At 31.6% G+C, this 27,587-nt stretch overlaps 2 protein-coding genes across 2 annotated transcripts; one reads left to right on the top strand and one right to left on the bottom strand.

The window, feature by feature from the left end:
- The first annotated feature begins 300 nt into the window (after positions 1-300).
- On the top strand, positions 301-9,033 carry LOC143237052 (large ribosomal subunit protein mL39-like). Its single transcript, XM_076475883.1, is given in 12 exon segments — positions 301-476; positions 1,338-1,544; positions 3,743-3,882; positions 4,022-4,121; positions 5,393-5,454; positions 6,064-6,176; positions 6,514-6,583; positions 6,586-6,607; positions 6,610-6,662; positions 6,944-7,015; positions 7,726-7,773; positions 8,861-9,033. Coding segments are annotated over 12 exon segments (1,011 nt in total). The 5' UTR covers positions 301-421; the 3' UTR covers positions 8,930-9,033.
- On the bottom strand, positions 9,031-27,011 carry LOC143237051 (cyclic nucleotide-gated channel beta-3-like). The gene is made up of 9 exons (XM_076475881.1): positions 26,887-27,011; positions 25,966-26,107; positions 25,292-25,451; positions 24,376-24,473; positions 21,828-21,911; positions 18,993-19,111; positions 14,986-15,132; positions 14,711-14,840; positions 9,031-12,673 (listed from the first exon to the last, which is right to left on the bottom strand). The coding sequence occupies exons 1-9, from the start codon at positions 26,985-26,987 to the stop codon at positions 11,639-11,641; spliced, it is 2,016 nt and encodes a 671-aa protein (XP_076331996.1). The 5' UTR covers positions 26,988-27,011; the 3' UTR covers positions 9,031-11,638.
- Positions 27,012-27,587: the final 576 nt, after the last annotated feature.

Raw genomic sequence — 27,587 nt, 5'->3', positions numbered from 1 at the left:
AAACAATTTGCAGGCCTGTGATGTAAGAAAACAATTCAACAGACCAAACTGTGGGGGGATGATTGTGTGCAACATACCCTCCACCTAAAATGAAGGGGGGATGTATACCCCATTCCCCCAGAATCTACGCCCCTGTCTTTCAATATACTAATATTCTGGGTATTATGTATAACAGGGGGTGTGACAATGTAACGAAAATCGTAAATACTATTCAAATATATTGTTTCATTTTAATATTCCAAATATATATTTATTACTCAAACACAAAATATGAAAATTAGAAGAAAGCAATTGCTAGATGGCGGAATTGTTGCGCTCTGCGAATTTTTAGTAAGGTTGAAAACGAAATACACTTAACATTTGATTTGTGTCATTGTTTGTTGTTTTATTTTTGTCTCAATTATATTTATTACCAGTTAAAATGGCTTCTAAACTAAAAACAGTTCATTCATTTTTCAATTATAAATATTTTTCAGGTAAGAGGTTTATATATTTTCATGTTAAAAGAGCATTTACATTGTGTTGGTTTGGATAAGGAGAGTGGTTTTAGGTGTTAATATTGATGTTTGATGATAAGGACATAGTTTCACAATGGGCTTTCCGTTTTCTGCCTATCATGGGTATCTAAATCTGGTTTGTCGTGATGTGACTCCGGAGATATACTGTTGTACCACTAAAGGGCAGTATAGTGTTAATATCGTGTTCAGTGGTATAAATTTATTTGGTTTGGGGAGTTAAGCCAAAAGGGAGCGTTCAGTTAGCTGGATTCGTAACAACAATTATATGGAAATGTATTGGGCCAGTTTCTTATTATGCAGGGGATGCCCATATTTTGTATTTACGTCACTATAAACTACAGTATAGTACAACTGAACTGCAGAGATATGTGACTGTGTATTTCGTCACGTTACTTCCGTACTTGTACTTTGTAAAGCTATATAATTTTTAAAATTTTTTCTGTTTTTAAGATAATGACAATAGTGTACACTGAACATGACAGTAAAATAATTACACAATAAATAATTTATTAAAGCAGGAACCAGACATCATCAGTAGATAGTGGCATAAGAGTGTCAACACTTTCAGTTATTGGTTCCTTTTTCAATAAATTATTTTTGTATAACTATTTTAGTGTTTTACTTCTCTTAACTGTATATATTGCACAAATACCATTTTTATATTTAGTATGACATATGTTTGGTAGAAACTTGTTTTGTAACTGCACTTTTAACCGAATTTCTAAAACATTGATAAATGTTATAAATTGTAATGAGGATTAGATTTTGATCTACAGTTTGAGTGCCTTTAACTAATTATAATTTGTTTTATATACATAGGATATTGTACTTTGTCAAGACGTTTTGGAACCATTACTAATTCAGAGGTTCGAACAAAACGAAATGCAATATTTAACAAAGAAAAGGAACGTCAACAAGCACTTATCAGTAGAATTGAGAAAATAGAAGTTCATTATGAAGGAACACCAGAAAATTGTTCCTTGATGATGAATAGAAATATTTCATCTCCTTATGACTGTGCTTTACGTAAGTGTATGATGTACCATTTTGATTGTGTGGGATGACAAGTTAAAACATTGTAAAATAAAGAATCAACATTCAGCTATCTTTGAAATTTTCCAAACTTACTGGTTCAAAATCTAGGCTTTGAAAGAAAATAACTTTTGTAAAAATCTGTTATGATACTCACACATCATGTATTTATTCCAAGATAAAGTTAGTGCTTCTTTATACAAAAATGTAAGAATATATTTAAGAATAGTTCATTGAGATAGGGGTAGAGGCTTGCAATTTTCTCACTTGAATCAGGATATCCTGGAACACCTGTATTACTCAAGTGATACCTCTTTTTTTCCAAGAGAAATGACAAAAGTTTTTCCTGGTAATTATAGTTCTAGTAATAAATAATAAATAAATTTAGTATTCTAAAATTTGTTTAATTTTGCAATCTAAGCTCAACCGGTGGTGCAGTTCAATTTGTATGTTGATCAATGGGTGCTATTGGATTATACTGGTTTTGTAGATTTTCGCTCCTCATCGGTAAACGTGAACACAATCAGAGAGAGATAAACTGGACCTGTATTTTAGTGAAAAGTATCAAGCACTATCACTATGAGAAAAAACTATATTATAAGCAGATAATAAACATGATTTCACCATAGGATAAACATGATTTCACTATAGGAACGTCTCACTTTCATAATCTTTTGACATTGTTTTAGGAAGCCACTGTTTATATAGATGCAGTATTTAATATATTTGGATTTTTAGAAAACACTTGTAAAGATGTCACATAAAAGGGTTGATAAGAAATAATGGCTTCTATAAGAGTGGAGGATGTTTTAGTTCTTTCTATAGAAAAGTTCTTATGTTTGAAGAAAGCAGAGGGTTGTTATGTATGGAGTTTAGTTAAACTGGACTAATCAGTGATGTCGAGAAAACCCACTTGTAGAGAAATATATATGTAAAAAAGGCTTGTTTGTGTTGAGAAAATTTTTAACGTAGAGGAGTGAACAACGTTTCAACCTTCTTTGGTCATCGTCAGGTTCACAAAGAAAGAGAGAGGTAACTGACTGGAAGCTGACCACATGTTTGAAAGGGGGTTGTGTAATGAGTGTTGGAATGTAGAGGGCAGGCTTAAATGTAAAAGATTTTCTCAACCCAAACGAGCTGATTTTACATATAAACTGGATTAATGTCACTAGAATCTCAGCTCTTTATTAAGAGGTTTCCTTGGAGGCCAATAAAGTACTTAAGTTTACTAATGTTATAGTCTTGGGTTTTGATGGCAGTGAGGTTCATACTGCTTTAAAAAAGTGATTTATATTACATGGTGAGTTGAGTGAATAAATGACAGATGATGTTTATTTATAGTAAATGGAAAGTAATACATGTGAGATATCACAGTTTTAATTATGAACATTGGTTAGAATAATCTTAGCAGTGGTATAGAAAAAGAGAAGATAAATGCTCAGGTTGTTCCAAGTAGTGTGTTGTTGCTAGTGGTGGGACTATTGGATTTTACATTTTATTGACAAGAATATTGAACAGTCTAAAGAGGTTATAATTTTATTGTGTAGGTCACTGGTTAGATCACATTTGGAATATTGTTTTCAGTCTTGGGCTTCTTACCTTGGGAAAGATATCTGAATTATTGGAAGAGATTCAGAGAAGGATTACTAGGATGATTCCTGGGATGGAAAGAATGTAAAATGAGGACAGGTTCAAGTCTCTGAATTTGTTTTCTCTTGAAAAAATAAGAGTCAGAGGAAATTTGATGTGTTTAGGTTGATTAATATTTATTATTTTTCATATTTAATGGTGAGAACAGAATGAATAAGTGACTCAAATGTTTTGGGAGGGTAGGAGTCATCTTCAGCTAAGACTGTTTTATTATTCTTCTAATAGGTTAGATGACCTTTGAAATGGGTTGCCTTTAGAAATGGTGAAAACAGTAAATTTAAAGAAAGTATTGATAAATGTTTGAATGGTAAGGGCTGACTTTGAGATGCAATTTTTTAAACTAATAGTTAGTGAATGGGGAGGCCTAAGTGAACCAACAGGCTTAAGTGAACCAACAGGCACTTTGTTGTTCTCCAATGTTATTTTAAAATATGCAGCAGATTCATTTCACTTTACTGAAAACATTTTTCTCATGCAAATGTGTTTTTCAAAATATTTCTATTGTAGTTTTTGGCATCATTGAAATCCATTGCTCCTTGTAGATATCAGTGAAATGCTGACTCAACAATCTGTGCTGGCAGAGGTGAATGGAAAGCTATGGGACATGCACAGACCTTTAGAGGAAAATTGCACTCTTCGTTTTTTACATTTCAAAACTGAAGATCCTTTTCAAGTGAATAAGGTACCATTAAGAAATAAGTCAGTCAGTTCCATAATTTTTTCTTCTGGTAACCAACAAATCTATAGGTAATTTCTTTAGTTTCAAGCCCTGTATTGAACAGTATTAGGTTATAATTTTTTTACAATTTTTTTTCATTTAGGCATTTTGGAGAAGCTGTAGTTTTTTACTTGGACTTGTGTTGGAAAAAGCACTTAGAGATGACTTTTATGTTGAACTTCACAGTTGGCCAAAACCTAATGGTAAAGTTCATTAATTTTGTTATGGATAAAAGTGAAAAATGGTCTTAATTAAAATATCTATCATGGCTAGTGGTGTTTAAGTTATTCACAAATACATATTTTTAAGTTTTGTGAGTTATCTATCACATTACATGTCCAGGATAATTCTTTATTCATGAGTGAGTAAAATTATTTCTCTTGCAAGTAAAATCCACTTTTGTAGTACTTTAAAGGCTGCTTAGCATACGTATGCTTCGGTCATATATTATACTGTTGATATGATTAATTCCAGATTTTATTTTTTTACTTGAATCTGTTTATGAAGTATTTGTCATTCATTTTGCTGACAGGAACATAATCTGTAAGTGAAATCAAGTGTATAACCATATGACTATTTTTCAGTGTGATGTGTAAATCTCATTAGACTAAAATCTTCTTGCAATTTGTCAGTAATCTGAAAATGACAAAAATAAAATAATTAATTTTGTTTGATAGTGACTAAAACCTTATAATATTTTAGTTTTCTTTTTAAAAGTTTAAGGTGGAACCCCATTTTTTTAAATTTAACTGAATTTATTATTTACATTTTTGGTAACCAAAGTTATAAATTATATACATTAAAGCTAAAAATTAAAAATCAAAGCTATTATGATTATTTTTTGAACGTTTACTAACAGCATTTTGCAGCAAACATCATGAGTCCAGTAGTTGTGAAAAGAACTCATATTTGGACCCAGGATTGTTTTATATATATATATATATATACATTTCACAGAGAGAATAGTTTTATAAAAATAGAAGGAATTATATTGCTGATAGTTGATTCTGAAAATGACACAAGTAAACATGTAATAGGTTTTTAAAACTTTCAATAAAAAGTAGGTAGTGTTTATTGAAGAGTTACTTTCATGAAGGCCTGGCATGGCCAGGTGGTTGAGGCACTCAACTCATAATCCAAGGGTTGCAGGTTCAACTCTCTGTCACACCAAACATGCTCCCCCTTTCAGTCATGGTGGTGTTATAATGTGATGGTTAATCTCACTATTCCTTGGTAAAAGAATAGCCCAAGAGTTGGCAGTGGGTGTTGATGACCAGCTGTCTTCCCTCTAGTCTTACACTGCTAAATTAGGGACGGCTAGCGCAGATAGCCCTCATGTAGCTTTGCACGAAATTCAAAAACAAACAAACAATCTTCATGAAATATTTTATACAGTTTTAAGCTTTATATGAAAAACCATCAGTTTTTGACCAACAAAAAATTTGAACAATTTCTTCTTTCTTTTTTTCTGCAGTACGTTCGGGTAGTTTTGTCTACGATGTAGACTTGAAGCTTGGCAACTGGGTTCCGAAGCAGGTCAGATAACACATTGTTTTGTATCATTAAAACTTGTGCAACAAATAGTTGGTAAGGCTAAATAATAACAGCAAGAAAATAGAACAGTTTCATAAACAAGTTGAATACTTTAAACCTTACTTTATTTATAAAAAAATTAAATATTTTAAAATGCAGAAAAAATGTGTGTGTGTGTGTAGGTATATACATACACAAGGTAAGTTTTGTTAAATGTTTTCATATAATTTGTCAAAGAACTACAGGGTGTTCGCAAAGTCACTGTGCACTTATATATTTATTAACAGACAAAACTGCACAGTGACTTTCTGAACACCCTGTATAATACAGTAATGTATTTTGTGTCTTCCTTTAAGAAAATAGAATGTAAAAAGTTACTAAAGTACTAAGTTATCTAAAACCAAATATATTGATTCTTATATAATGAATATGTAATTTCTCTGGCTGAACTAGCAAAGTATTAAATATGAGTATATTAATTAAAGGACTAATAGTAGCAGTGAGGGGGATAAATCTTTTAGGTTGTGTGTGTGTGTGTGAATCATTTAAAAGTTTTGCACCTTGTTGCACAGTGTCTATTTATTGCAGTTGTTTTTGTTTGGTATTTCCCAGGATGAGCTAAACACATTGTCTTTGATGATAAGGAAACTGAGAGCAGAAAACCTCAAATTTGAATGGCTTAAAGTAGACCAGTCAGTGGCCTTGAAGATGTTTGAAGACAACAGGTTTGTAATGACATTTTTTTGTGTTGTTGATTTACACAGTAAACCTTCAACATAGAGGTTGAAGTGTCATTCCCAAATGGCTGGGTATGTTTGAGACTTCTTTGCATGTAAAGTTTACTGTAGCTTTAAATATTGAATGTAACCACTGGCAATAATTAGTGAAAGAAACATGTCGAATGGATAAATTTTTATATAACTTAACCATTAACATTTATTTATATTTAAAACTGTTCTTTTATTGGAATGACTGATTACTAAGCTCAGGTGATTATTTTATGTTGTAGTACCTATTAAAAATATTCTATTATAAATTTTTTGATGTTTGATATAACTTTAGGTATAAAACTGAACAGATTCCAACAATAGCTTCACGTTCATCTGTAAATAACTCTGTGACAGTGTATCGAAAGTACAAGACCACATTGATATTAGTGGGGTCCTATGATTTCAAATACTAGTCAACTTGGGAAAATTCAAGTAACAGCTGTAAGTCCATAAGTTTTCCAATCCTTTTACAAAATCTCAAAAATTATAATATTTAGTTTTAATAAATTTAAATTTAATAAATTCTAGAATAAAAAAGAACTCAAACTTCATCATAAATAACAAATTTCTTGAAGAAAACAAATTAAGTTAGTTTTGTTTCACCCTGTAATTGCAAATTGTAAGTGATTAAGAGTTCTATATATTGTGTCAGAACTGTGATGAAAATATTAGCTGTCTTCATTTCCACTTTGATAAGGATCTTCTTCTTTATCTAACTTTAGGCTCATCCTTTAGCAACAGAAGAAGGTATTTTGTATAGATTTCAGGGGGTGGCCTTGCCGTCACAGTTACCAGTAAGTTTTGTTTCTGCCCTACCATTTATTTATTTTTTGGAAGGAGGAGGAAGGGGAAAGTGTGGTGAAGACTTAGTTTTGTAAAATAGATGCTTTTATTTTTCCTTCAATAACTAATTTGCTTTGGTTTTCACTCTTTACAGAGTACATTACTGTATGTGTTTAGAATATACTGAATAATGCCTACTGCTGTATAATGAACTACCAATTATTTGCAAATATAGAGTTGTGTAAATTATTAAGGCTTATAAACATCTGAGAAACTTAGTTCATTAAAAATACGATTAGAGATTATACGGTTTCTGTAAACGGTAAAAACAGCCACAGCAGGAAAATTGTATTCTGTTATGTGCAAAGCATAAGTGGTAGAAGAGAAGGATGCAGGCAGATGACATAGAAGTGTGTATTGTTTACAAATTCAAGGCTGTTTTTATAATCCAAGTATTTATATAGGCTATCACATATAATAACTTCACTTTAGATTTTTTTCCGGTTGTTGTCTGGGAAGTTTTGAAAGAGAAAAATAAAGGAAAGTAAATCTACTGAACCTGTTATTGGTATATTTACTAATGAAGGTAATTGTTTAGAATAATTTCATTTACATATAACTTACAATGCTTATATATTACTTTATCTATGAGGTAATTTTGTTGGAAAAAGAATACAATGTAACAAATACTATACCTTAATGTTTATTTTTGTTTTTGCAGTTGAACTCTTTTGTATTTGACTTATTAGCTGACAGAGCAAGAAAACTGGTAAGCCTAAGATTTATTTCTAAATGAGTAACACAAGATAAGAACCAAAAGTATCTCAAATTGTAGGTGTAGTCCTAGATATTGTCGTAATGGAGGTTTGTGACCCATTACTGCAAAAGAGAAAAAAATTAAATGTTGTGCACTTTTGAGCCATCAGTTTGTTGCAAAAATGATATTTAAATTCCATTACACAAATAAAGTATTCCACGAGTTGTTGTTGTTGACTAGCAGCCTTTCCTCTGATTTATCTTTTCATAATTAAGTAGTTTTGAATGAAATGCAGCAAAGAATAACAGGTAAAACATTACCTTTAATATTCTCTTTAAAAGATGAAGTTATTTTATGTGTTATTTATATATCTATAAATATTTCTTGTAATGAAACTATTTCAGTGGCTGTAGTTCTTTTATAATGGAGATTCACAAAACATTTCAAGTGGCATTAGTATCTTTATTGCAGCATTACTTTAACATACAGAATCATAGGCCTAAACTGTCACCTGTTATATTTCCAGGTAACTAATTTAACAGGAAGTAAACAACCCTCATGTATTAAAGCTGGTGTATGAGAATTTTTTATTTCAAAGTAAGACAAAAATTCTAATGCAGACACAAATCTACAAGTCCACTTCAGTTAGGCCTAACAGTAGTTAAGCCTTTATTCAATGAACTACCCTGTACCTTGTGTATGCTTTCTACTGTAGTTCAGTTAGAGCTAAAAGTAGAATCTTATTTGGTGTTTGATTGGTACTTTTTATTACAAATATTCACAAAAACATTACATAGTGCTTTTACCCATCTAGCCATGCAGTTGTTGGTTTTTAACTTTGCAACTCCAAATTCAGGGTTATATTAAAACAATAATTTCTTAGTTTCAAAATTGAATACAAATGTAGAAAACAATTTAACATTTATTTACCAGAAGCTGTTATTATAGACATTGATTTTGGTTACTTGTTTTTTTTTTTAAAGCTTTCTCTTGTCAAATAGTATGTAATATCCTTAAATTAGCTGACAGTTTATGTGCAGTTGGTTCTCAAGTTTAATGTAATATCTTTGTTTTACCACATGAAAAAATTCTGTAATAGAATACTTCATGGTTGCTTGGTGAACCAGTCGTGTTGGAGCAAGAAGTTAGGAAGAAGCAGCAAGAGTAAAGTGAATTAAGATATTTTGTTGTACAGTTAAAATTATCTCTCAGTAGTGTACAGTAACTTTGAAAAGTAAATGTAATAAATGAAATAAAAATTTATTGTAATAATCTATTTCTTCCCCTTTACTCAGCACTATATTAGGACTAATGTTTTTCAGAATGTGTTAATTTTTCACATTTTTAAACTTGTTCAAAACACCTCTGCATACATAGCTACTTTTTAGTTTTTCTTTTTATTGCAACAATTATGACACTAACCTCCATGCTGTAGTATTCAGTAGCCTTACTGTTTTATGTTATTTTCATTGAATTTCTTAGGTCCATAAAAATATCAGATGTTGAATTTATTTCTCACAAAGGTTAAATACCACAGTAGAATATACAGCAGACTACAAGTTTTGTTATAAATTTAACACAGTAGCTAGAAATTCATGATTTGATAATAAAATACCCACACATTTTCAGTTTTAACTTCCCAATTCTGTCACAAGATTTAAATTTTTCTGGTGTTTTTGTATAATCATGAACTTACAAAGAAAAATGTATATTTACTCTAAAACATGATAAAAGTGTTAAACATCTGGAGTGATCAAAGTATGTTTGAAAAAGTAACAACGAGGAGGGACCACAGATATCAAAACAGGAGTTTGCAATGGCCAGATTTACAACAAAACCAGACATGTGAGACTGTAGCCTGGTATTTCAAACAGATAAACAGATGTTTACAAAACTAATACTTAAACAGTATTGTAAAGATCAATACACTTTACTCGCTGCCTAACTGTTTGGTCCTTAAAATTGCAACCCACATACCATGTTTGCAAATGATAAAACTCGTAAGACATAATTGAAAATATTTCATATTCGATTATAAAAACATTTATCTATACCCACGTTGAGTAACTATTTTTTTTTAATAGGTTCGATGACAAGGTAAAGAGTAAATTTTTCTTTTCTCAAAGATTTAAAAAACAAATTATTACACAGTTAAGGATAATATTGAATTTGCTTTATTTCTGAAAGATTTTACATTTGACAGTTTTTTTTCTGGAAGTTTTGACATCACATTACACTTAACAAAACGTGTGACCTTGTTTATAAAACGAACAAGTAAATATGTCACATGTTACTTTTCTACCACAGAGTTAAGTTTGTTTAATAATCAGATTAATGGAACTATGATAAAATCTAGTTTCCAGTTTGGCTAAATTAAGAGAACTATCTAGCTTGGTACAAACCTCCAATTTATGAGATATGTTGACAATATCTTCCTAATCTTTAAAAAGCAGTTTCACATTGTCATTTTTGGATTATCTTAATCAGCAATGGGATGTATTAAATACATATATATATATGCTCTCAATGTTACATTTTTCAAAATGTTGAAACTGTGTAACTACAATAAAGAAAGCAAAGTTCTTCATACTAGTACCAGTCCAGCAAATCAAACACCAATAAGTTCAATGTCTTTCATATATATTACACTTCTTCACACAAGCTGAACATGAACTAGTATGCCATTAGTAATCAGAAATTTAATAAAAAATTATCTTTTCAGTTTAGAACAGCAACATTTCTCATTATCACATTTGTGTTTTTCCAACTAATGTTCCATTTATTTCCATAAATCACAACTGGATAGTACTGTGTCTGAATTGTTACATTACTCACTTATGATTCATTTAGTGCATTCTAGTTAGTGCTATTCTTAAAAGTAACTAATAACAATATTTAACACATCAGAGCAAATCTCATGGTATTTTTTAGATAAAAATAACATGCAGAATTTAACAGCCAGTTAGCAGTGCTTAATTTTTTGACATTATTCATTAAAAATATTTTGTAGTTAACTGAGTGTAGAACATATTAATGCACTTAAGACAGTAATTTATTCTTAGTTCTAGATTACCAAATAAACACAGTCCTTATTGTAAATATGAACGTAGACCACACTTACTGTTGGAAAATGTTGTTTATGAAATTTTAACATCTCCATCTCTACATACCTAAAAACAAGTTGATTTATGGTAGATCAGATCATACAGAACTACCATTATTACTGGTATTTGGTAATAATAGCAGGAGTTACCTATATGAACAGACCATATTCTTTCAATGCGCTTTTTTCGCTACATGTTGAAAAGCATTTATCTATTTAAACTGCATACAGTGTTTTAACTACCACAGAGGAATATGGAGATGCATAGGATAGTTAACTAGACCACAATAATTTGGTAGTTATTTTAATAGAAGTTTAGGAGCCTGTAGTTTTCAGCTAAGTGAGCCTGTAATCAAACTCTTCTTTCCTTTTTTGTTTTATTCTATTATTTACAGTTTATAGATTCATATATATATATATATATAGGGTTATTTTTACTCAATGTTAACTCTTTATATGCTAATGCAGTTGAGTGTAAATAATCAGACTTTTGGAGGGGGGGGGGATGATGCCCTTACCGTAACACTTTACTTTTTTTTCAAATTGAGATTTCTACTTAAATGGTAACAGCCGGCTATAGTTAAGTTTTGAACTTTCAACATAGTTTTTGTAAATTACCTAACAATATTTCATGTACAAGGGCTTTTGTGCACATCCTGAGAAATTGTGACCTTCCATACTTCTGATAAGATCATTTTAATAATAGAATCTATTGACTAGCACAAATATCTAACAAACAAATACAATTTTACCTTTCCTGAACTTTGACACAGCTTAACACTCAGTTTCGTCACTTGAAAAACTTGAACTCTGACTCAAAGAAATATCCAGTGGAATAAAACCTAGATTATTATAGCTTAGAAAGCTGTTTGTACTTAAGCTACTTGGAGAAAAACAAAAATCATCCTCTTGTACGTTGTACTGCTCAGAAACTGATGTGGCATTAGAACTGCTACATCTGTTATTAGGTGGTTCATCTACTGGTGTGACTGAGGATGTTATAAAGTTACCATGGGAACACACCTCTTCCCTCACCAATTTTTCTTCAGTCTTCAGATGTGAGTTTGCCTCCAACCGACCTGTTGGTATGTGAGGAAGTTCATTGTTTAAATCAGAACCCGTAGGTGATTCTCCCATTGTAAGCAATTCATCCAATAAGACAACTGATGATTTTATTAGATTTTCATGGAAACACAGTCTTTCACACATCACTCTCTCTTCAGTGTCTAAGTTTTTCATCACTTGTGATGGAGAAGGTGATTTGTGAGGAAGTGTTGGTATCACTTCCTTAGTTGCTTCAGTTTCTAAGTGTTTCATCACTTGTGATGGAGAAGGTGATTTGTGAGGAAGTGTTGGTACCACTTCCTTAGTTGCTTCAGTTTCTAAGTGTTTCATCACTTGTGATGGAGTAGGTGATTTGTGAGGAAGTGTTGGTACCACTTCCTTAGTTGCTTCAGTTTCTAAGTGTTTCATCACTTGTGATGGAGTAGGTGATTTGTGAGGAAGTGTTGGTACTACTTCCTTAGTTGCTTCAGTTGCACTATTTTCTGATGTCTTGTTCAGAAAGTTCTCAGAAGATACTTTATCTTCTTTTTGATATAATAATGGCTTTTCAAAGTAAAGAAATTCATTCTGTTTTGTGTTCAAGGATGAATAACAAACTCCTTCCACGACAGCTCCACTCACGCTGCTTGCCCGAAGCCGGGGAGAGGGGACTAAATTATTTTGACTTCTTTCTCCAGTTAGTACTGGGGCAGAAGACCCTTTCTTTCTAAACAGCTGAGCACACATGGAATCTGGGGGAACCACCTGGATAGATGCACAACAGGAATTGACATAAGTAAGCAAGCAATACGTACTCTGAGACTAATGTATTATTCAGAAGACACATCGCAGAGTACGTGGTTACTAAACCCAGATAAACAACTTTTTAATAATAATAAAAATAATTAAGAGCAAAATACAAATTTCAATTGCTACCAACTCTTTCTGCAAATATTGTCAACAAATTATAAATAATATAAATTTATTTCTAAAATGATCATGTTTAGATCGATTTAGAATTTTTCTTCTGAATATTATTAGCTTTAACTCACCTGATATCCATAGACTGCTTATTAAAAATGTGATTATATCAGTACACACTAGAATATAAAAACTGTATCCTCACTTATTCATAAGACATTACAAATTGTTCCTTATTATCTTTGAAACTTACCAGTATCTCTTAAAGTTAAGTTACAAGCAACCATGGTAAAAGATTTTACAAATCAAATTGTTACTCTTTATTATTATGTTTTGAGAAAGTATGGAAAAATGGTTTAATAGGATCTTTCTTGCTTCAGTTTATCATAACATTCAAAAAGCTAGATTTTAATGTATCATCTGTGGATGAGCTCATCAAAGTTTATTTGAAAACCACAATGAATCGGTAATGAAAAGTAGGAGTCAGTAATTGTACTGATATTAAGTACAAGCACAATGAAAACAGCATATGAGAAATTACTTTTGTATTTCACTCATTCTTGTGATGGTCAATTTATATTTCACTCATTCTTGTGATGGTCATTTTTTTATTTTTTTTCCACTGGAGAGAAAAACTACAACATTAGAAAGGTGAAGGACTTACAATAAGTTCAGAATACAATCATTCTCATATCAAAACTCAGCAAGTCCTTTTCTGTGATTTATGTCTTACGTGGAAATATTTCTCCTCATTCTGTTAAGACTGTGTACGAATCTTTGGACTACAAATGGTGCCTCTGTCACACCAATGAAATCTTGTACATCATATGACCTGTTTCTGTGGTATCAAAACCACAATTTATAAAGTTTGACTTTTGGTCATACTCGATTTCGAAGTGACAGTGAAGAGAGGTAAAAATGCTGTAACACCTGGAGTAAGTTATTGATTATGTTTTCTTTTTGTGTCTTCCAATAAAAATTTCTGATAAGACTAAAAATATAAGACTGAGAAACTTTCCAAAAATAACTTCTGTAGCTAAGATTCCTTGGTTCTTGTTTTGTGATAGAAAATAAAAATAAAAAAATGCTATTTACAGCCTTCAGTTACTTTTAATTAAAGAAGGTTTATCCGATATAAACGAACTCCCACCTTTAAATAATAATGCAACTTCTACAGTTAGTCTGTTCTGAACACTTGGACAACATTGTTTTATTATCGTATTCTTTATTTTTTAATTCACTTTATTCTTTTATTCTGTATTTTAATTAATTTCATAAAATGTTTAAATTTATAAATTGTTGTACCTAATAATTTATCATGTTTAACATATCTTATTCAAGATGGAATATGAAATGATTAAATGTTTATTGCTGTACACATCTCAATTGTTTGTTATTGCTGCTATCATTCTGTTGTTCATCTTTAAACTTCAACTCCTGTTGAATGAAGCTGTTGGTAAACGAGTAATGTTTTGGGTTACCCTGTACTTGTAATTCATTAATTTAAAGCCCACCAGAATTCATCATTATCTAAAGCAGTTCAGTATTTTTGGTGTTTATGAGAGTAATTTTTCTGTTTCATAATTTTATATTTCAACAATTAAAATCGACTGTTGTTCACCATAAACAGGTATTTGTTTTACCTATTGTGTTTTTGTTTCATTTAAAGTAGATGTGAAACATAAAAGGACTTTCATTTTAGAACCAATGTAAAAATAGATGAACATATGATACAAGCCTGGAGTGGGATGAAATATGGTATAAACTTAGTCTTCTGTATTGAACATTTGTTATTGTATACAGCAATTTGTGTTGTTTGCTCTCTACTATTAAGACCTGTAATATAAAGAGATAACTAAGTCGAGGTATTGGATGTTTTACCTCTAGAACAGTTTTCAAGAGACGAGGTGTGGGTGTACGAGAGGAATCCCTGATAATTGTTTCTGCTTCTATCTTCTTCCTGCTGCCACTAGCTGATTTCTCTCTGTCTTCATTCTGTTTAATTAATGTCCTGTAAGAAAACTTTTGAATGAATTACTTCACACTTTATAATAGCCATAGATATAATATGGTTTATGTTATTAACAAATGTTAAAATATTTTTTAACAATATAACACTATAAGCTTTATAAATAAAAATATATATTAGTTCTTACTGGGCTTTCTTCTTCAATATAGCTTGGGCATCTGGATAGTGTTCTAAAGCATCCCACAAATCTGCCTTTCCCAGAACAAACAAATTGGAAAAACCCTTAGAGCGCACATCTGCTGTTCTCCGATTACATCCTGGAATACCTAAAAGGCTACAACACAGTAGAATGATTAAATGTATATAAATGCATGGTTAATTAACTTTTGGAGTCACTTATTTCTACAATTTACAAGTAAAGAAAAAGCTTTTCAAAAAAAGGAGGTAAATCTAGGGTTGACTAATATCACATTAAAAACTATGCAAACAAGACGATAGGGATATTACATGTACATTATCTCTGCATAATAATACCAGCAGGAAGTAACATATAGCAATAAATATTTATAATCAGCCACAGCCGGGTTTATCCTATTTCTCTCTGTTAATGCAACTACATTGAGTGCCTGCGCTGTTATATAGTAATGATGTAAATGCCATCTTTGCTATCTTGATATTAGTCATTTCTACATTCACTTCCTGTTGTGAAAAGCTTTTCTTTACTTATTTGCTTGTTCTTAATACAGTATTTTAACAAACATACAAATACTATGTTTATAACCAAGTTCTAAATACAATGAGGTTTCAACTGTAATATTTATTGTTCATCTATTATCAGCTGGTAATTCCTGTTTTGTCAGGACATAAGCTCTTTAAAGAAATGCCAAATAATTATCTAAGAAAGCCATTTTCAAGGGGTGATGATAACATCGTTTATACTAGAAATATGATTTTTTAAAAAAGATTACAACTAGTGAATAGTACTTATAAAAGCATATACTTTACTTGAAACTAAGTCACTTTAGTGAAACTAGTTAACATCACTGTTTTGGTCACTCAGTTATCATGTAATATAAAAGAAGAACAATAAATTAAAATTATTTACTATAATATTGAAACACATCACCAGAACTTGTGACTCAGTCATTACAAAGGTATCGTTATAAAAGGTAACACTGTATAGTATTGTAAAGTTCCAATGACCTGTTGAGAATATATTTAAAAATCACTTTCTTGAACAATCCAAACCATCCCTACACAGGCAGTTTTGCCACCTGCTTGATAATGGCTATCAAAAGTTAATATCATTCACAAATTTATAACATCATTGATTAAGCCAGAAATGTTTTATAAGTACTTGAGAAAGACCCATTACTTGTATAAAATAGATAATAAATATGTTTCACAACAAAGACCCATTGCTTAAGTGTATATGAAGAATAATTAATGTTTACACTTCAGGCTGAAATTTTTCCCAGATGAAACAATAGCTTCATCAGAACTAAAATTATCCTGATGATAAATTGGAACAAAAGAATGGTCTTTATAAAGCTACATCAATAGAGGGTATAGAACATTGGCATCTCCAGCAAAGAAGCATATCACAATATATACACATTCAATAAACTTTTATAGTTTATGAATGGATTATTTTCTATCAATGCTAGCAAGGGAGTAATTATTGTAAGATATACACACAGGCTGTTAATAAGTATTATTGTAAGATATACACACAGGCTGTTATAAGTGTAAGATATACACACAGGTTGTTAATAAGTAAATCAGTGGTGGTGCCAGGATATTTTCGTTGGGAAGGGGCTGAGGTAAACTGTGGAGGGGCTTCCCAAAATGCCATCAATATGAAGTATAGATGGTAAACTATGATAATGTAAATACCAAAGCACATTTCAGAAAGGTGTGCTATTTTGAACTGCAATTAGCTGGTTCAACTGGTGGACCTCCACTGCGAGGTCATCCTCTGCTACACCATAGTTTGCTGCTATTCCTAAGAGTGCTTGCTTGTCCAGAAATGTGGAGTGTTTGGGGTTCAATGCAATTGCACCCATCAGAACACTGCAGGCAACAGAGGAGAATCTTCTATTCAGCTCGTTGAGCATCCTGTCTATGATGGCATAGAAGGTGTGTCTTCTGGTATCTGGTGTTGATTCATTTCTTTGGCCAGTATTAGATGTGATTATGAATTTGTCCAGGTGTCTGGGGGCAGATCGCTGTCCACTTTGATGCACCGTCTCAGTGCGTATTCCCACTTTCTTACATATATCCTCAGCAGACTCTTCCAAGTCTTTCCATGCTGCTTCAGTTCTCATTTCTGAGAGACCAGAGATGACAGCCCAATGACAATTTCAAAATTCATTCTAGAATTGTTTAGAAATATTATTTGGTCAGTTAACATGTTAGGTTATTATCTGATCATAAGTATAACATTAATTGGATTGTAAGTCATAATTTTAAGTGTATGCCACAATCATCAGTACAATTGTGGATGGCTGATACATAATGCAAAATGATCTCACAGAGGACACGACACTGGCTAAATGCTTCATAGTTTTGACCTATACACAATACACTTATACATGCATGCTATGTTTTACTTTTCAATAAAAGATAAATGAAATTAATGGGTAAATACCTGTGAAACCTTTGGTTTATCAAGTAAAATCCATGATGATCTGTTGTAACTTGAAATCAACGTGGTTGTCTAATCTTCGTCAAAGTTCAAGATAGAATGGCAATACAACGCACGAGTTTCTGTGCTTTCAGTACGTTGTTATGGGACATATGACACATACTTCCGTCTTAATGAAGATGTTGAGTTCTACAGATCTATGTCTCTTTGATGTTAATTGTTAAGTAACAACAACAATTGTGTTTTCCATATTTTATGAATATATGTAGGTAACGATATTTGGAGGCTAAGGGGGGACTGGCTCATTTTTTGTGGGGCTCAAGCCCCCCAAGCCTCCCCTTGGCATCACCACTGAAGTAAATAGATCTCAATTTTAAAAAGAACACCATTTTTCGAATAAGCAAGTGTGAAAGAAAGGGCATATGATTACTAGTATCATAATAGTAGGTATACCTATTGCAATATTTAAAAGTAGGAATACAGTTACACATTGTACTTACAAGATCTTAAATCTGGGCACGTGTGATTGTCCTATTCTGTGTGAAGAACTTGGATGAGGGTATCTCTGGAAATTAGTTGTTTCAGATGCTTTTGGAGGAAACAATGAAGATTGGACCAAATATGTTCAGTCAGTTTCATATCTTGTGACAGGCCTAGCTCTGGGACACTGGTAATATTCCACATTCACACTATCCAGCAACTTACACTAGAACAGAAATGTTTGTGTTCTAGTATTGTTTACAGATAGTTCAGTGAAAGTTCTTGGGAGCACAGTTGCTAAACCAACTACATACACCTACTGTTGTGCAAATTTTGGTTATTTAGAAAAACATTTCTGTCCAAAATTAGGCATGTGTGATAACACATGAGATTTCACTGCTGTGGACATAAGTGTTGCCCAGAGTGGCATTTGTTTATCCAATTTTTCACTGTAGTCCCTGCTACAAAGATAACTTCTGATAGTACTGAAATACACTTGCACCTGTCCTGCAACAGTACTGGGTGTTTGATGTGGATTGTTCTTCACACAGTACAAAGAATCTGTTCTCTTGGTTTTTTATGCCCATGTAGTTGAGAAACTCTTATTAACCCAGTGTGATTGGTACAACGTTATTATCCCATTCACTGTGGTCAAGAACCCCAATGGTACAGAAGCAACTCTACATGTTTACAATGCTAAATACCAACAGCAGATAGCTCAGTGTGGCTTTGATCCAAACACAAACAAACTGTAGACAATGGTATTGGCAAGTGACCTGTAATTCCTTGCCAACTTCGTCTTCCTAGCATCCAGTTATGAAACCTCACGGAAATATGGTTAATTCCTTGGATCCTTTTATTTTAGTGTATATTCTGTTGTTTTAACCAAGCAATATCTGTATTTTTATGTTAATCTCTACATAACATTATGGAAATAGTAAGTTTTCATTTTCAAGGGTATTTATTTAATTATAGCCATGCTGCATATATTAGCTTAAAATCGATTAATACTACTTAGTGTTCTTAACTAGGCATAAGAATTAATAAACATAGTTTTAGACTCTTGCCTGATTTCACCGAAAACGCTGCCCTCCGATAAAGTAGCCAAGACTACATCTCCTTTCTCTCCTCCCATCACCTGTACCAGCCCCTTGTTCACAATGTACATTTCTTTTCCTAATTCTCCCTGATAAACAACATATTTATACACGATTATTTTGTACCATCCAAACAATACAGAAAAATGTATTTTGTAACACAACAATCAACTTTAAAATGAAAAAAATGTGAAAAATGATTTTCTTTACTTATTGGTATACTTATATTGTATGGTACAAAGATTCTTGGTATACTAGTGATACAAAAACGTATATCACAAATGTAAGTAACATAATTCTTGCAAATAAAAGGTGATTTTTGTGAAAAGAATAAAAATAGTTCTTTTCATCTTACAGTTTCCTGTTTCCTTGGAATTATCCTCTAGAACTTCCAAAATGAATATCAGATTCTTTTTAGAAGGACTTTTATCTGTTACTTTTTCTACACTAACACCAACTGCAGTGAATTTATCAGTTGTGCAGTAAAAGATGAGAAATCTGAAGTGATTTGAATATAAACATTATTCTTTAAATTGATAATTTGTTGCCAGATTTTCAATTTAAATATTTTTATTATTTCAACTGAATCTCTTTTGTTTTAATTTTACTGTTGGACTTTGTTTCATGGAAGTTGTTTACTACTCTGCAAAATGCAATAACTTGCAGCAAGGGAAATTTCAAGTTTAGATAACAATAAAAGTTGTTGCATTACGAGTTTACTGAAATATGTGAATAGTAGTGTACTTCAATAAAATTTCAATTGTAACTCTGTAACAGGTCACGCAATTTGCACTTTGACAAACCAGTACCACGAAGCATACCATTGATACAAATTTAAATTTGTTGACTGTTTAATATAATGGTTTACATAACAAACAAGATTCCAATACTTTTTCTTTCCAAGCACACCTTCATACTGTTTCACTTTTATAGTACAAGACTGATATCTATAACAGTATAGTTCCATATAACTCTTCACTTTCTATTATATCAGTTATCATCACATCTATGTATTTGAATTCTCTAACAGCCATACTCATATAAACTGGGTGTCCATTCTATACCAGCCATTCTCATTACCACAGAAATTCTTAGAAGTTCTCATTTCCACAGGGACTCTTAGTAATTCTATGTCATCTGTTCTAATTACTACAGCCACTCTTAGTAATTCTATGTCACCTGTTTTCATTACCAGAGGGACTCTTAAACTTCTATGTCATCTTTTCTCATTACCACAGGGACTCTTAATAGTTCTATGTCATCTGTTCTTATTACTACAGGGACTCTTAGTAGTTCTATGTGACCTGTTCTAATTACTAAAGGAAGTTAGTTCTATGTCACCTTTTCTCTTTACTGCAGGGAGTTAGTTCTATGTCACCTGTTTTCATTACTAAAGGAGTTAGTTCTATGTCACCTGTTCTCATTACTACAGGGAGTTTGTTCTATGTCACCTGTTTTCATTACTACAGGGAGTTAGTTCTATGTCACCTGTTCTCATTACCACAGGGACTCTTAGTAGTTCTATGTCATCTGTTCTCATTACTACAGGGACTCTTAGTAGTTCTAAGTCACTTGTTCTGATTACGACAAGGACTCTTAGTAGTTCTAAGTCACTTGTTCTGATTACGACAAGGACTCTTACTAGTTCTATGTCATCTGTTCTAATTACTAAAGGGAGTTAGTTCTATGTCACCTGTTCTCATTACCACAGGGACTCTTAGTAGTTCTATGTCATCTGTTCTTCTTACTACAGGGACTCTTAGTTGTTCTATGTCATCTTTTCTCATTATTATAGGGAGTTAATTCTGTGTCACCTGTTTTCATTACTATAGGGACTCTTAGTAGTTCTATGTCATCACTTCTTATTACTACAGGGACTCTTAGTAGTTCTATGTCATCTCTTCTCATTACTACAAGGACTCTTAGTAGTTCTATGTCATTTCTTCTCATTACTACAAGGACTCTTAGTAGTTCTATGTCATTTCTTCTCATTACTATAGGGACTCTTAGTAGTTCTATATCATCTCTTCTCATTGCTACAGGGACTCTTAGTAGTTCTGTGTCATCTGTTCTTCTTACTACAGGGACTCTTAGTTGTTCTATGTCATCTTTTCTCATTATTATAGGGAGTTAATTCTGTGTCACCTGTTTTCATTACTAAAGGGAGTTAGTTCTATGTCACCTGTTCTCAATACTTCATGGAGTTAGTTCTTGGTCACCTGTTCTCATTACTACAGGGAGTTAGTTTGATATCATGTTTTCATTACTACAACTAATTATTTTCATGTAATCTGTTCTCATTAGTTGCGTGTTATTGTCTGCTATGTGTGAGTTAACCTGCAAATGTGCTTCTATGACATTATTTAACCAATGTTATCTTTTCTAATCTTTCTGTGGTATTTTGGTGTTTAATGGCACCAAGAAACATCATCTAGGATTACATACATTCTGATATATTTGCACATGCAGATGTATATATGAAACAATATCAGTAAATATATACTGACAATAATAAATATACCTTTGTAGAATGATTACCAAAGTTAATAAACAAATCTTGAATTAATAAAATTATCTACAAACATTACAGAAGGAATATTAAACTGTGAATATTTTAAAACTTGTAATAATTGTATTTTCTGAATGATATGTTTTGATAATTTTAGACCTCTTTTGTGAGATAAAATTTACCCAATAAGTGAAAAAAGAAAACTGGTATTTGGCTATTTTCACAATTTGTGTGAAGTACATAAAATCATTATTTATGCAGGAAGTTAACTATGAAGTCACAGCATAATTTCTTACCTTTCTACAAATGTTGTCTCCTGGAAGAAATAAAACTGGTTGTAATTTCAAAACTAGGTCTCTCAAAAGAGCTTTATCACAGTCCTGTCGGAAAACAACTTACAAAAATCAAAAACAAAACTACAGAAATGTACTATAGTTCAACATGTTTAAAGTTCCTACTGTGAGTAACTTTAGGACTAACATGAATGACACAAGCAAATCATCAATGAATTGTTTTAAATAAGTACAAGTTTCACAAAACATTATTTGTAAATGTTTTTATTTAACAGAGGTACTGAAATTAGTTCTTATAATTAATTGTAACAGCTACCAATGAAAAATGTAACTTCTTGTTTGGTCATTTTTAAACAGAAAATTACAATTTTTACTCAACTTAAGCTCAATATGCATAATATTTCTTGTATTAATGTCAGTCAGATTTCTTAAATATGAAGTTTATCCTACCTTTATTAACAAAGAAAATGTTTCTTTGATCATATGGTTTGTTTCACGACATGCAACATTACATTAAAATACTTCCATAAAGCTTCAAGCAAATCAAACAGTCTTCAAGTTGTTAATTAAGATAACATTATTCCACTTTTAACTCTGTACATGTAGAAAATCTCAGGTTTTAATCATGATTAAAAGAACTTATAGCTTTCGTTCCTCAAAGTTACTTCTCATGAAGGGCGATCAACCTTTGTTCCCAGACTTTTTCCTGATGAAGGAACATCCTACTTCCTCAATAGAGCTTATTTATGAAGAAGGAAAATCAACCTTCAAAAAGCATCGAAGACTTTCTTAATTGTGGTTTAATTACATGCTTTACAAGGCATAGACTTTACAAATATATTACAGTATAATTATACAGAAAAAATGCAATATAATATTTGTCAAGTAAAAACCTTTAGAAATTGCAAACACATGGAATAACTTAGAATCTCCTTTTTTTATTTTTAGTTGGTCACAGAGGGAGCCATTCAAATGGGTAAAGATAAATTAATTGTAATTATACAGTTCAACATTGAAAAACTTTAAAATATCCATCTCAAAAAATTCCTAAAACCAACAACAAAATAAATAAGTAAATAATATATTTATTTATTTTTTTACAATATTGAAATATTATTGGAAATATGGGAAAAAAGGGTGTAAAAGGTAAAAAATATGGGAATGTGTGAAAAGAGTCCAATTACCTATGGATAGTTTATACAGTGATTGAATATCATCCAATTAATCAAACAATGCCACACCAGTTTAAAGCGTACAATAGTACAGTCAGTAATAGTATGCTCAGTAGTAACATTTATGACCTGAGATTGAAATATCACTTGAAAGAAAAGAATGTAGAAATTTAATGTTTCTGCTGATCAAGGTATATTCCATATAAAACATTGTAGCAAGAATGCCATATTTCAGTAACTGTATGCAAAACTCTAAAGAGCACAGAATGAAACAATCAAGGTAGAAAACCAAGATTCCAAATGTAATGGTAAATATTTCATGGCATGTTTGGTAAAAATCTTGCCAACAATGATGCAGTAAATACTGGTGTGAATATAACCTCCAGAACAGTTAGGCACTCATTAGCACAAAGTAGTCCCTGTAGACGTGTAGCTTCTCAAAAACTGCTGTTGTCGAAATAACAAAGCACAGATGTTGAAATGGGTCACATGCCTGGAGGTGGGTGTTCCTTATGGGTGAATCCAAGGTTAAATTGTCAACGAACAATGACTATTCTGCCTCAGCCAAACAGTTGAACCGTAATGTAGTCCACATAAACCATCTAAAGTGAAGCTTGATGAGGTGCTGGTACAAGTTAGGGACTTGATCAACAATATTGGCGATCTATACTAAATTGATAACACCCTGACAGCTGGAAAGTATAGGCAAGTTCTTATCTGTCATAATTGCAAAACACCCACAACTATGGCTTAGCCTGCACAATCCTCCAATGTGAACATTCTTAAGGATGCAGAAGTTTCTATACAAAAACTGAGAAAGTCAAAAGGTGTTGAAACAACTTGAATAAATTGTGTGGGACAAAATATAGGGCTTTTAGTACAATGTTTCATGAACAACTGTATGAGACCATGAATAAAAATGTTTAATACTAAGTAAAGCAAAGGTCTTTTTTCATTAAAATTGCTTTTGTATTTTCTGTGATAAAGTCTTGTACCATTAATTAATTCATAATCTAGTTGCTATTACTTGTTTGTGATTCCTGTGTGTGGTTCCATAATTACTTCAACACACACACAAAATTTAATACATTTTAAGTATATCATGTGTGAAAAATACAGCTTTGAAGCACTGAAGAGCAAATGGTTTGAATAACCCACATGGACTCCTTCATATCTGATTTCTATAATTCTGTGCACCTCTATTTGACATGGGCTCCCGTACACTTCAGAGTTTGTGTGGGCACACCAGTAAATTGAAGATTAACCCCAGGTGGTGTTTGTGTGATGTAAAACTGTATATAAAAAAAACATATAATATTTCCTCAAAACATTTGAGGAAGAAAAATAGTGGTTTTGTTAAAAAACATTAACTTGCTTACCTTAAAAAGTTGAACCTTAACTAAAGTATTGTAATGGACATTGATAGCCACATCTGTTTTCATCTTCATGGGTAAAGAATCCAAAATTTTGCTTTCATCTGAAATGGACAAAAGTTCATGCAATTCTTAATATGTACACAAACATGCACACACAAGCATACTTGCCCCAATAATTTGCATACATGCCTTTCTTTACATAGGCCCCCCGCTAGTACAGCGATATGTCTCCGGATTTACAACGCTAAAATCAGGGGTTCGATTCTCCTTCGGTAGGCTGAGCAGATAGCCCTTTGTGGCTTTGCTATAAAAAAAACACACACACATTCTTTACATAGATAATATTATAAAATAATTGAACTCATAATGTTTATTGCAGAGATAAAAAAAAACAGTGTCATTTTCATGTTCAAAATCAGGCTTGATGACCAGTTTGTTTCTGATGAGAGAAATAGTTTTTATGACCTTAAACAGCAAAAATATTAATACTTGGTGCCTGAAAAGATATTACAAATATTTTAGTTTTTACTAATGTTAAATTTCTCTTCAGCAAATATCTATATTAATAAAGTATCAAAACCATAATTTATATTAATTTTATACAGTTGGAAGAAATATCAAATCAGCAAAAGTATTCTTGGAAAACCTATTTTAAATATTTATGCAATTTAAATATCTTGGAATAAAGATAGTGATAAATTAAATTATATAGCTCACATTTATGATTTATACATCTACAAGTTAAAAGAAGAAACACAAATATTAAAGCAAAATCCATTTTCCTAATGATTAACCACCAAAACTTCAGAATTTTAAAACCATGAAAAATATTTAGGGTGGGAAATAAGAGATGAATTAATAAAGAGTTAAAACTATTACACCAATATTATATGGCAAAAGATATTACACAGTAGCTTACGCAATGTTTTCTGTTGTTCCCATGTGTGATTTAACCACAGTCTAACCCTGTACTGAAGGTTCTCAGGTAGGTTTAAGTGTCTCATGTATCGAACCATTTGATCCATCACCTGATGATACTGAGTGGTGTTCTGTGTGGCTGTGGCAACAATATCCCGAATCTGGAACCATACAAAAATACTTCCTGGATTTTACATACACAAAACTTCCCTAAAAGATTTAGTCAAATACATGAAACTTATTTAAAAACTAGAGTCCAAGTCCATTGTTCTGACTAGACAGTTTCAAACTTTTTCACACACTCCTTAAAATACCTTAAACTTAAAACATTTTCACAATTTCTCTTCTAATAATGTCTGAAATTAACAATATTTTTCACACACCCTCACAATATTGTGTCAAATAAACAATATTCTTCTCAGCTTTTTTATTCAATTAGCAAAATTATTTGAATGCAGAAGATCATGTTAACATGTTATGAATTTGTATTGGACCAACTGAAACCATTCTTTTCCTAGAAACTGTGTCCAATCTACTAAGAATAACACATCTGAAATTGGTCTGTCTATATAAATAAGTGAAACAAAAAATTTCCCTGCCTGACTCAATAGAAATATATTTTTGACAGTGACTGGACACTAAACTTTAAAAATACTATAAAGTATAAAAATTTACCTGACCAATCAAGAAAGCAAATATAAAAACACCAGTAAGCCAACTGACTGTCATAAAGATGTATTCATATTCATTTTTAGGTTTTGGATTTTTTCCAATAGATGTCGCTGTTTTGGTAGCAAAATACATGCAACGGATATACCTGGAAACATGAAGTTATATTTTTGCAGTAGTTGATAATATCCTAATTAGTTCAATACATTCTAAGGCTTTTTTTCTTTCTTTAATGGTACCACAATAACTGTAACATATATAGTTTGATAATTAATAAATACAAGATTCCCAGACTTTTTTATGTCAGTGCAACTTTTTTTTCCTGAAAAGTTGGAATATATCTGTAAAACACTGAACACCAAAAATGTACAGCATTAGTGAGTTCCCCTGGAAAGTCTTATTCCATGTCCCTTAGTGGAACATGTTATTATTTGTTATGATGGGCCTATCAACTTAGGCCTCATGCAATTACATTCTTTGAATTTCTCTAATGCTGCAATAAATTTACAGAATAGAAAAACCCAAATAAAGTACTAGTACTCCAGAACAGAACAGAATAAAAAGTCTTTCACTCTTATAATTGCAGTTCTAAAACATGTTTATTTATTCTAGATTTTTTATAAATTCTTTTCTCATATATTTTCTTTCCTCAAATATTCTCTCAACTTGAAGTACTGTAAAACTTGAAAGTTGTAATGGTAAATGAAAGCAGCATGCTTACGTCCATTTTATAAATATTTTATCTTCTTCTCGTAAATTATTCAGTAATTCATCATCACCTTACGCTCTACAAAATTATCATTCTTATATAATTTTAAAGTAAAAAAAAAAACAAAAATCATGCATTAGACTATTCTCAAACCATTTAAATATCATAATGTTTAATTTTAAGAAGTTAGTTCTATCAACATGCTGTTGGTTACGTACGCATTTCCTTCCCCTTGAAACACCCAATCATTGGAACCAATTCCCTCCCACACAGACATGGCATAATAACCACAGGCATTCAGGTGAATGAGGTACATCATGTAGATTAATGTTCGTAAGATTCTGGAACAAAGACAAGCAAAAGTTTTAGTAATTGTTTTTTATATATATAGTAATAACTAAACAACACAAAATACTTCATGCAAACATTTGTATAACATACTGAAATAATCTTTAAATATTACAGCAGTTACTTCTGCTTCATTAGAAAGTAAAGGTTAAAGGTTATTATGGAATACCAAAATGATTATCTATCTACCTGACAACATAGGAGATTTAGCCATTGCATCCATTCTGTTGAAAAATTCCCAGAAAGTCTGAACCTGTATGAATTCATGAAAACAAAATATTGGCATACTTCTACATCTTTAGTTTTCAGCCAGTGGCCGATTTTTTTTACTAAGGTATCTTCCTATTTTTAGAATAACGTATTGATTATAGTCTCTTCAAATATTTCTCAAATTTCTGGCATGCTCACTTGTGCATGTTTTATTTGTTGAATTTTCTACAAAGCTAGTCAGTGGCTATCTGCACTAGCTCTCCTTACTTTGAAATGACAACCAAGACAGAATGCATCTAATCAACACAATTAATTCTTGAATTAATCTTTGCTAAACAGTTGTAGGATTTATCCTCATATT

The sequence above is a fragment of the Tachypleus tridentatus genome, chromosome 13 (assembly GCF_004210375.1).
Source record: "Tachypleus tridentatus isolate NWPU-2018 chromosome 13, ASM421037v1, whole genome shotgun sequence".
Classification (NCBI taxonomy): Eukaryota; Metazoa; Arthropoda; class Merostomata; order Xiphosura; family Limulidae; genus Tachypleus; species Tachypleus tridentatus.
Note: the sequence above shows the minus strand (reverse complement) of the source record. Positions and strands in the feature narration are given on the sequence as shown.

Bases quoted from the DNA above. Each gene is read 5' to 3' on its own strand.
- LOC143237051 (XM_076475881.1), bottom strand. From the start codon at position 26,987: ATGATGTACCTCATTCACCTGAATGCCTGTGGTTATTATGCCATGTCT. The intron at 15,133-18,992 runs GCAAGAGTCTAA...ACTGTGTTGTAG, and splicing joins AGCGTTTTCGGTGAAATCAG to CCTTTTAGGTATTCCAGGAT. The intron at 12,674-14,710 runs GTAAAACATCCA...GCATCTATCCAG, and splicing joins TCTTGAAAACTGTTCTAGAG to GTGGTTCCCCCAGATTCCAT.